At 34.3% G+C, this 11,038-nt stretch overlaps 1 protein-coding gene across 4 annotated transcripts; it reads right to left on the reverse strand.

Annotated features, from left to right (window-relative positions):
- Positions 1–1,739: 1,739 nt before the first annotated feature.
- Positions 1,740–6,896, reverse strand: LOC107821147 (uncharacterized). 4 transcript variants are annotated; one of them, XM_016647554.2, is made up of 8 exons: positions 6,756–6,896; positions 5,535–5,719; positions 5,226–5,458; positions 4,277–4,526; positions 3,601–3,746; positions 3,195–3,400; positions 2,680–2,804; positions 1,740–2,360 (listed from the first exon to the last, which is right to left on the reverse strand). In XM_016647554.2, coding segments are annotated over exons 1-8 (1,731 nt in total). In that variant the 5' UTR covers positions 6,758–6,896; the 3' UTR covers positions 1,740–1,776. The 4 variants fall into 4 exon arrangements, with proteins under 4 accessions (XP_016503040.1, XP_075106191.1, XP_016503041.1 ...); XM_075250090.1 differs by having other exon boundaries at positions 5,226–5,445; positions 6,756–6,800; XM_016647555.2 differs by having other exon boundaries at positions 6,678–6,778.
- Positions 6,897–11,038: the final 4,142 nt, after the last annotated feature.

Below are 11,038 nucleotides of genomic sequence, written 5' to 3' on the forward strand. Positions count from 1 at the left end.
GAATCAATAACCGAGGGTTTAAAGGTGGGATTAGAGATAACGAAACCTTGGGTGCGATCTAAAGTGAGTTGTAATAAAAGTCAGCTAGCGTAACTCGGGAGAGTGCGTCTAGTAAATTATCGTAATTACTAGGGAGAGATTTACGGTAGTAGTAAGAGTGCTCATGATCGATAGAGACGATTAGGCAATTCTATGTGAAACAATAACAGGAAGGGATTCCATCAATAGGAAAAATTACAAACTTAGATCCTTCTCTTATTTGTTTACAACCCAGTCATAGTTAGCTTTTAGTTTACTTACTTTCATTCAGTTATAGTTAGTAAAAATATCACCAATTGTTATTCAAAATATCTGGAAAGTTGATTACGAAGAATTCAGTGAGTCTGACAAAAATAATTGGTAGGTTAATTCCCTGTGAGATTCGACTCTGGGCTAAATACCCGGATTATATTTATAACGGCCGTTTGTCCTTTTTATAAGGCATAGTTGGGCGAGATCAGATACCTCAAGGATCAACAACGTCAGTGAGCTAAACATTTTGCCTCAGAAGTATTATGAATGATAATTGTAGATGTATAATGAAACATCATATGATTTAGGACATAAAAGAAAAATAAGCTATCAATATTAAAAGTCATACCATTTAAGGAATGCTATATAAACACAACAATCACATAGCTGGTATATATATAACAAAATTCAATTAAATATCTTCAACAATATATTGGATGAATTAAAAGATATGTGAGAACGAACATAGGCAAATAATTGTAATATTTTTTTTCTAGAAGGCTCTATTCAATTGACCTACAAAAAAAAAACACAGAAAAAAAAAAATATATATATATATATATATCATTACTATCGTGAAGCCAAAGACAGAACTCATGGACCACTCACAATACTAAGAAGCTTTCGGAATAGTGGAAGAAAAATCTAAATTTGTCAATGCAAAAGCATTTCTAGCTTTCTTGAATATCATCCTCTTCTACTCATCCTTTCTCTTTAATTTTTTTAAAAAAAGTTAAATTGTTTCCTCTACTCAAAGTAGTCATTTTAGTCTGTTATGTTCTTTTTATTTTTATTTTTACTTAATAGAATTTGAGTGAATTATTTAAAATATCATTTTACTATTTTCTTTTTAAATTTTTAATTAATAGAATTTGAGTTAAAATAATAGATCGAACTTAATCGAATTTATTTTGATTTAATGATAGTTTGGTTCATAAAAATTTTTTTGTAAAATAACTTAATTAATCCAAAACGGGTTGAACAGGTGAATGCAACCCTATTTGATCTTTGGCGCTATTGATAGGTTTGTAATAAACAAAGTGATATTTCGCGCTCTTCAAATCTTAAATTAGACTCACTTTTTTGGTTAGAGGTGGATCCAAAGAATTTTGGTACAACTGTAAGGAGAATAAGCACTAATAGGGTACTTAGCACTAGTTAGCAACTAAGGTCTCGTTTGGTACGATGGATAAGGGATAATTAGTCTCGGGATTAAATATGAGATGAATTTATCCACATTTGATTGGGATAAAATCATGGTATAACTAATCTCGGAATTAGTTATCCTGGAATTGTAGTGTTTTTTTATCCCTATGGGAGGGTGGGATAACTAATCCCGAAATAATTAATCATGGGATAATTTGTTTCTCAACCAGACGACCCCTAAGCATCTAGGATAACACTATTTACATCTAATTTTGACAAAATCACAGGCATCCTCACTTGTAGTTGTAGAAGACATTGATGAAAATTAAATGAGCCATTTCAAACACACTGTACTGTCTTCACATTCTTGTGCATTGATCTAATTACAGTTGTAACTTGTTCAATCTGATCTTCACTCGAACAAGAGGAAAGGAGTACTTTTGCTGTTCCACCATCTGGATAGCAACCTTCATCGATCATTTCCTCGAATATTTCTAAGCATCTTTGGTACTGTTTCTTTTTAGAGTATGCTCCAAGTCTGGAAGTCCAAGTAACCACATCTGGCTTCAAGTTCTTAGCAGCAAGCGAATGGAAAATCTCTTCCATTTTTGCGATAAATCCTGATCGTCCATATGCATTGATCAAGATATTGTAGGTGCTGATATCGGCTACATAAGGTCCAGCTTCGATGACAGTCAAGAGTTCTTCCATTTTTGCAAACTGGCCAAGACGACCATACAAGTTAAGCATGTTGTTAAGAAGATAAGTATCTAGTTTCACCCCTTCTTTCTGCATCTGCTTTACGATTTCTTCACATTTTGAGACGTTACTGTTTCTTGAGTAAGCCGATATGAGTAACATGTAAGATTTCATTGTAGGAGTTATTCCCAGCCGCTTCATCTCATCAAATACGGTTTGTGCATCTAATAGTATATATTTTTCAGAAGAATGAAAAGATAGCGTCAGTCAGCAACAAAAGCAACTTTCATAAGATGCATATAGATCCAACAAGACTAAGGGCACTAAACTTGTTATCTACAGAAACAGATTGAGAACTTTTCTTTTCACTTGGCACCAATTTCATTTTTCATGTAGAAAACTTCTCTTTTTCTTTTACACCATTTTATTTTACCTCATTCCAAGATGTTACATGAATATGCGTTTAACATTGCAATTATTACGTTTTGCAGAAGAGCTTAGACTAAATGCGAGAAACACCTCTTTAAAATAGAGAAAGGATACCTTCATGAAGACCAGCTCTTCCATAGGCATCCACCATAATATTATATGAAGCTCTGTCTGGTTCACAGCCCATATGCTGCATGAGAGAAAAGATCTCCGCAGCACCTTGAGGATAGCCTGCACGACTGTTAGACTAAAACATCAATTCAGTTCCTCTGGATAAGCAAATATTTAAGAGAAGAACTGGTGGAAGGGGAACCATAACTCTGCATACAGAAGAACGTACATGTTTGAAAAAAGCAAGTGTTCTTGTTAATATTCAGCTAAATGAAACCCCTTGCTAGAAATTAGAGGACAATCCTTATTTTACCTGTTGATGTTTCAATTAATCAACACTAAGACCGAGCATTCTGAAGGGAGTCTTGACTGAGTACTATAGTGTAGGCCATTGCAAGCCCGGCTCTTCTATTATTGCCTAAAGCTTATACTGGAAATGGAAGATGGGCTTGATGTGATTATTTTAAAATTATTTCAGTCAAAAAGGGTCCAACAGTGAAAACATTAGTGGTGTTCACCTGTAAGCTTCCATCAAGGCATTATAGGTGTAAACGTCAGGCTCAAACCCAGCTTCTTGTAGCTCTTCGAAGACCTCTTCTGCTTTTTCACACAGACCACCCCTTGCAAATGCATTCACAAGAGCTGTATAGGTGCAGATGTTAGGCTTACATTTCTGAGTTTTCATCTCATTGAACACCTTTAGAGCCATGTAGGACTTATTCTCCTGCATAGTATGAAGAAGTCATTCATTCAATTGAGACACGAGGACAGAAAGATAGAGCAACATAAGCTGAGAACTATTTAATTAGCAAATGAACTAGAGCTGCAGAACTGGTATATAAATCAAAATATTCAGCTTGATTTCCACCAGGAAATTTTTTCAAGTACCAGAAGAAAAAAGGGTCAAATGTTTTAGTGTTTTACCTTCCCATATAAGTTGATCAGCATTGTATAAGTATCGGTAGATGGTTGGCAGCTTTCTCGCTTCATCCTATCGAAGATCACCAATGCTTTTTGTGAATTCCGTCCCTTCATTAACCCATCAATATAAGCATTATATACAAGAGCACCTGCAGATGGCTGAAAGATCATATTATGATGAGTCTTAAAATTACTTGGACTGCATGTAAGGCCGATCAAAATAACTTTTTTTTAATAATCTGTTTCCCTTTATGAGGGCGGTTGTGTGAAGCTTTCTTTCTTTACCTAAGAGATGCCAGAGGAAATTACAAGTTGAGCTAAAAAGAATAACTACAGTGACCATCAATCAAGTGATTGGGAATATAATTGTTCATATCTTTTAGCTTTCTTGTGCAATTTGTATGTATACAACTTATACATGTTATACTGATATTCTTCCAGAGCAATAGGCTTGTTGTTTTTGTACAGTACATAGTTTGCACCCAATTGGTGCTGCTTTTGAGGAACTCATAAAAGTCCGATAAAAAAAAATAAAAAAAAATAAAAAAACAAGGAGGATGAGTTGTCATTTGAAGAAAGAGGAAGTAGCTATAAGTTTTCACTAGCATAGTATTGTGATTATGATGCCATTTGATTCTGTAGTATGTACAATAGCAATTAGAAAACCAAGAAAACATACTTGGAGGTAGCCCATTCTTCCGCATCTCGGAGAAGACAGCTTCAGCCTTCTCTAGCATCCCACATTTGGAATAAGATTTCAGAAGAAGTGCATAAGTATCTTCAGTCGGGACACATCGAGCTTCAAGAAGTGCCAGATAAGTAGATTCGGCCTTCTTAACAAGTGAACTTTGCCCATAAGCTTCTATAAGCAAATTATAGCAAATCACGTCAGCCTGAAAGGAACTCCTACACAGTATCCACTCACACACCTGCAAAGTTATTTCTGGTGTTAGTAAATTTTTAGTCATTTAAATTAGGCTCCATCTCGTAGGCTTGACTAGAAATGAGGAAGCTATTTAGAACCAGGTTAGCTTAGATTGTATTGTATCTTGCCAAGTGTGAAGTAACTTCCTAGAAAAGAATGACCTGCCTACAGATATACATGCTTTTCCGCTTAATTGTTCAAACACGAGGTGTCTCGAAATTCTATGGAAGATATTTATACAAGATACATAATAGAAAAAAGGAATATAGAAACAATGTCAATATGTGATTCTACTGTCTCTCAGCGTCAGATTGAAAAAGGATTATTAGCAATGTGATTCTACTGTCTTTCAGCGTCAGATTGCCTTGCACATTTTAGTAGGGGTGTTACGCCTAAAGTGTAATGGAAAATTCAAAGAACAGAGAAAATGCCAAGGATGAGAAATGTCACTTAATGATTCCATTACTCTTTTATTAATCAGCATATGTCGAAAATAATTCACTTCATGGAAAATTAATTCAAAATTTTTGGCTCTCAAGTGAAACTTGGAGTTGTTCATAAAAAGAACTATCAGACACATCACATATCAACAGCTTTGCTCAGAATCCAAACACCCCTTCTTGAAAAGATACATGGACACACGGATAATTGAACGAAGCCAAAATATGAATAAATGGAGCAACAGACACAAGATGATCTTTACCAGTATGATCAGATCCCATTGTTTGTTGATCCGAAGTTGAACTGCTACATTTATGATATCATCCCAAGTGTCATTGGTTGGACGTAGAGTATCCAAGGAAGACCAAATCCTCTCTGGATCTGTTTCCTTCTTTACAAAAGTTAGAATCTGCTGAGCAATTGGGCTTAGCACTGGGAAAATACCATCAACAAAACCAGATCCATATTTCCATCCTCTACCCCTTAAAGAACCACCTGCACAATAGTCATGAATTTGGCATCGGAGGAAGAAACACAGATATGAAACTACTGCCATTATACATCAACCTACATCTTTTCCTTGAAACTTTTTTGTGATCAAAGTGTCTAAATCTGCCACGTCTATCAATGAAAATGCTATCTTGCTTCCACTTCTCAATGGGGACATTACTGGAGTCCATTGCTTTCCATCTGAATCCACCTTTACTGATTCTTGGTTCAAAAAGGATATGATTTAATGGACATCTGGAGACCAACCTACAATAGCTCAGATGATGAAAAACTACTTAGTATCCTACACTCCTGATGCATCACTACCAAGACACAATCCAATTAACATTTCCTAAACATGTGGCTATAGTACTTGAAGCAAAACTAACCACACATTTTTTAGGTGTCTTTTTGACAAGCAAAAAAGATCTGACTACTAATAGAATAGGCATGATTCGTGAAGAAATAATCTGGTCAAATAGGCCATTGAGAGGTCTTACTGAATATGAAAAAGGAAAGAAAATGGCTACAAGTATCCGTGTTGATGGAGGTAGCAGGTACCCAGTGGAATAGTCCAGGTACATACAAGCTGGTCCGGACTCCACCGACATAAAAAATAATTTTTTGTCTTGCTGCAAGATGGAAATTCTTGTAGTCGGGCAGAGTGAGAGAGAAGAGTTTCTGCCCTTTTCAACACTAAAGTTGCATTATAAGAGTTCATTTCACAAACACATACAGCACATGAAGTAAAAATAGAACAGGCAAATGATTACAACCATTATTTCTCTAACTTGACTACTAAAAGGGTAGCACGGTGTGCTAAGTTACTGCTACGCAGCAGCGTGGTCTGGGGAAGGGCGGGACCCCAGGGCCTATTGTATGCAGCCTGCATTTTAAGGCTATTTCCACGGCTGGATTACGTCAAGACTTTCCTTCTCTAGCTTGACTACTCGAGCTAATTTCTTTTTTTTCAAATGTAAATTTATTTTAAAATAATATCAATCAAGATAAGAGAGCTGATACACTTAAGATGTAATCCCAAGCTGCCTTACCTTATCTTTTTGATTTTATTTTTTTAGTTGAAATCACATCTTTATTACCAAATGGAGCACATGCACTCATCCAGAATATCTAACATCTGTCTAGTGCAGAGCTCAAGAAACTATCAAAGAATGAAAGACAAACAAAGTACAGCTCAAAATTCAAGAAAAGATAATTTGCCTACGTAAGTGGAAGATTGAATGCAGAAGTATGAAATGCGCCACAAGAGATTAGCAGGGAGAATAGAAGTTAGAAGAGTTACATGAATGCATATGAAGATAAAGCTCTGTGTTTTCAGTTCTTCTGTAAAACCAGCACTCTGTTTTTGGTATACTAGAAGATAATTGGGTACCTCGTAAAATATCTACAGTTCTACGCATGCAGACAAATATATCTTGATTCTTGGCCAACCATCATCTTAAACGGTTCCCCAATGCCACCCATAAAGAATACACATAGGTAAAATAAATTAATGGCCTATATACTCCTATCTCACCAAGTCTAGTAAAAGTGTACTCGGGTGAAATTGAATAGTGGAAGTGTGCATAAATTAGCCGGAATACCACCATATATCATAGGAATAGGTAAAAAGCGTGTTATAACACAAAACCTTAAATATCAGCGACAAGTCGACAACTCTCTTTAATTACTTGTGCAGTACAAGTTGTGCTTAAACGGTTCATAAAGTCGACCACAACACAACGCTCTACTAGACTAGTGAGGGTTAGCCGGGGCTAAGCCCCGCCCAATAGCTATTTAGGGTTGTGTTAATATTTTTTATGGAAAAGGTCCAAAAATATTCTTGAACTATTCGAAATAGCTCAAAAATATTCTTCGTTTGTTTTTTGTGCCAAAAATATCGCTTTCGTCTATGTTTTGGCCCAAAAATGCCCCTAAACCGTTAGTTTTGCCATTGAAGCTGACATGGCAGTCCAACTATGTTAGAATTGCTTACGTGATCGTCCAGCTAAGCAATCCATATGTGAAAATTATTTTTTCGGAAATTTAATTATTTTTCAGAATTTTTTAATAAAATACAAAATCAACATTTATTCTGAAAAGTAAAAATTTCGAAAAAAAATATTTATTTTGGAATTTTTTAATTAAAATACAAAATCAACACTTATTCCGAAAAAAAAAGTAAAAAATTTACGAAAAAATTATTCTTGATTCGGGTTTATGATTTGATTAGAAAACTCCATTGCTCTCTTTTTGAATTTATGATTATAGATATCGAGAATTCATATAACCGACCCCAACTTGTTTGGGATTAAGAAACCAGTGTCTTTGTTGTTGTACAAATAAAGTTTTAATTTTTTTTCTTGTAAACGTTGTGTGTTAATTTTTTTTTGGAGCTAAAGAATGGGGTTGAAATTATACAGGGATAATGTTCCAAGACATAACTACGCTATTACTGGATTCAAACGCGTTCAAAGACATAACTCCGAAATTCACAAATTAATCATAAATTCACAGAAGAGAACAATGGAGTTTTTTAATCAAATCATAAACCCCAATCAAGAATAATTTTTCGTAATTTTTTTACTTTTTTCGGAATAAGTGTTGATTTAAAAATTCCAAAATAAATATTTTTTCGATTTTTTTTTTTACTTTTTTCAGAATAAATGTTGATTTTATATTTTATTAAAAAAATCTGGAAAAATAAAATTGTCCGAAAAAATAATTTTCACATATGGATTGCTTAGGTGGACGACCACGTAAGCAATTCTAACCCAGTTGGACTGTCATGTCAGTTTCAATGGCAAAACTAACGGTCTAGGGGCATTTTTGGGCCAAAACATAGACGGCAGGGATATTTTTGGCACCAAAAACAAATGGAGGATATTTTTGAGCTATTTCGAATAGTTCAAGGATATTTTTGGACCTTTTCCGTATTTTTTAAAGAGAAATTTTCATAAAGCACTATCTTTTAGTAGTAATTAGTCATCTATAGATATCATTTGCTATATTACGGATTATAAATACCTTTTGTGTGGCTATAAGATGCATTTGATATATTTAAGATGTTGTATTCATGAATACAGTAGCAAAAATAAGCGCGAATCAGGGAAGTCCAGCTAATTAGTTGTTGTATTCAAGTGTATTCATGGGGTGAAACATGGGATTATAGCTGGACAGATTATTGTATTTGACTGTATTCACGGCGTGAAATAGGCCTAGGGGTGTGCATTCGATTTATCGATTCGATTTTGACCCTTACCGATAATTACTTATCGATTATCGATTTGTACATATGCTTATCACTATCGTTTCAATAAGGTTTCGATTTTTTCGATTAATCGATTTTTGGGGCTTATCGATTCGGTTATCGATTACACCAATAAGAAAATTTGCGAGATTCCACGGAAAGTATATTGTTATAAACATGCATAACTAATATGGACAAAAAGAAGGTAAAATAAGACGAACACCGTTTATAACATAAAAATTATGTCAACAAGCACATGCAACGAAACTAAAGTAAGGGATCAAATGTATGCCACCAACACTCCAACGGTATAAAAAAATAAAAATACATCATCATGGCTAATTCTATTTTCCATTAATTTGAACTTCATTCCCTTGAGCTTTAAATATGATCATTCCTTAAATGTGGTAGATGAAATAATAGGGTTAGGGACTTAGGGTAAAGAAAAATGTATTATAGAATAAGGGTAAAAAAAAATTTTAGTATATCACCGATAACCGAAGAGGACAAAATCGAAATCGATAATTCGATAACTCGATAAGGAAAATTTCGAAATCGAAATCAATAAACCGATAACAAATAATCGATTCGATTTATCGATAAACCGATTCGAATGCATAACCCTAAAATAGGGGATTATACTGTTTTTAAAACGAAAAGTAAATCAATTAACATAATAGACTCCTAATATAACTCAACAAACTCAATTATAACACAAAAATTTTATATTTTCAGTTATAAAAAAGATTCTCAACCGAAAAATACCCCAAAAACATAGCAATCTTCAGAGAAATTATATAATACATCTAAATATATAAATTATATTAATTAAAAAAACATATGAATACATTCATTGCATATAGCGAGACAGTGAATACAATGAAATACATAGAATACAACGGGATACATTGAAATACAATGGGGGAAAAAAGACAGTGAATACAATGAAATACGTGGAATACAACGAGATACATTGAATTACAATGAAAAAAATACAATGAAATACATGAAAATACATTGAAATATATTAACAGAAAATCAAGTTGCTCAGCCCCAAACTCCGTCGTCTTTGTTCAAGAACAAACCCTAATTTCTGGTGAATCCACCATAGCAACGTTTGAAGGTACAACACGCAACACCTTTGAGATTTGAAGGTACAACAGGCGACACCTTTTTTCATTACCTGCTACCCAAAAGATTCAATATCGGTCGTCCACTTTCCGTTGTTCCGTCACCGCTGCTCCATCGGCCACTGTATCCAAAGCCTCCGCTAAGGTGAAATCTGTCAAATTTCAAATGTTGGTTAACTCCCTTTCCCAAATCAGTTAGTTTTGGTTAGGGATTTGATTTGCTTTTAAATCACAATTCAATATTTGGTACAAGAATTGATCGGAATGAAAAGAAAATAGTGTGGGTGAGAGGAATTTTGAGATTGAGCATCGTGCTTCAAGGAATGAGGGAAGAGAATGAGATGTATCAAAGTAGAGAGAGAAACAAAATAGTGTAACTGAATAGCGTATTTAGTGGCTTAGAGCTAGGAGGTAACAAAAAAATTAAATATTTTGCCATAAACCTTAAAAGGTATCTATAGAATATAATTTTTTTTAAATGGTATTATTTAAAATATATAAGGTGTTAACCTTTGCTATAGGAGGTAAAAATTCTTTTTTTAAATGTCACTCACTTTTAAATTTAAATTCGCCTTGTTGGTTTTGCATAAAAAAATAGTTAAGGCACAGTTATATGTAATATATTACAAAAGAGGTTTGGAACTTGGAAGTTAACTGATTTATTAGCAACACATTTTTTTTGGCAATCCGCTAGGCAAGCGCCCAGGGCTAGTTTTTTATTAATAAAAAATAAAAGAAAATACAACAATTAAGAAAAGTACAAATAAGGTGGACAATAGCATCGGTTTTGTTACCCATATGCCTTGGCTATATAATCACTCCTCTGCGCCTCACATTGCCTTATGACGGCAGCTTCATGTAGAGGATTCATGGTGTAGCTGCCGGCAAAGTCTCACGATGGCATATAATCTCATAGCCGTGTTGGTATTTTCCCAAAGACCAGGACCAAGGCAACACAAACCGGGCTAAACCTTACCTTACTAATCCTATTGGGGCCAAGAAAAAGCCTCACCTACTAGCACGCATGTAAAAAATAAGAACTGGAGAGTACCAAATATTCAATGATTATCACAGAGTTTATAACATACTCTGTGATGATATTACAAATGAGAATACTAATAAAGTGGTATAATAGAATGAAGTACCAATTTGGTTCCTGTCCCTTCTTTTCCAAACATGTAAAATCTTCAATTTGTAATTCTTTGT

This window comes from Nicotiana tabacum, chromosome 3 (genome assembly GCF_000715075.1).
Source record: "Nicotiana tabacum cultivar K326 chromosome 3, ASM71507v2, whole genome shotgun sequence".
NCBI lineage: Eukaryota > Viridiplantae > Streptophyta > Magnoliopsida > Solanales > Solanaceae > Nicotiana > Nicotiana tabacum.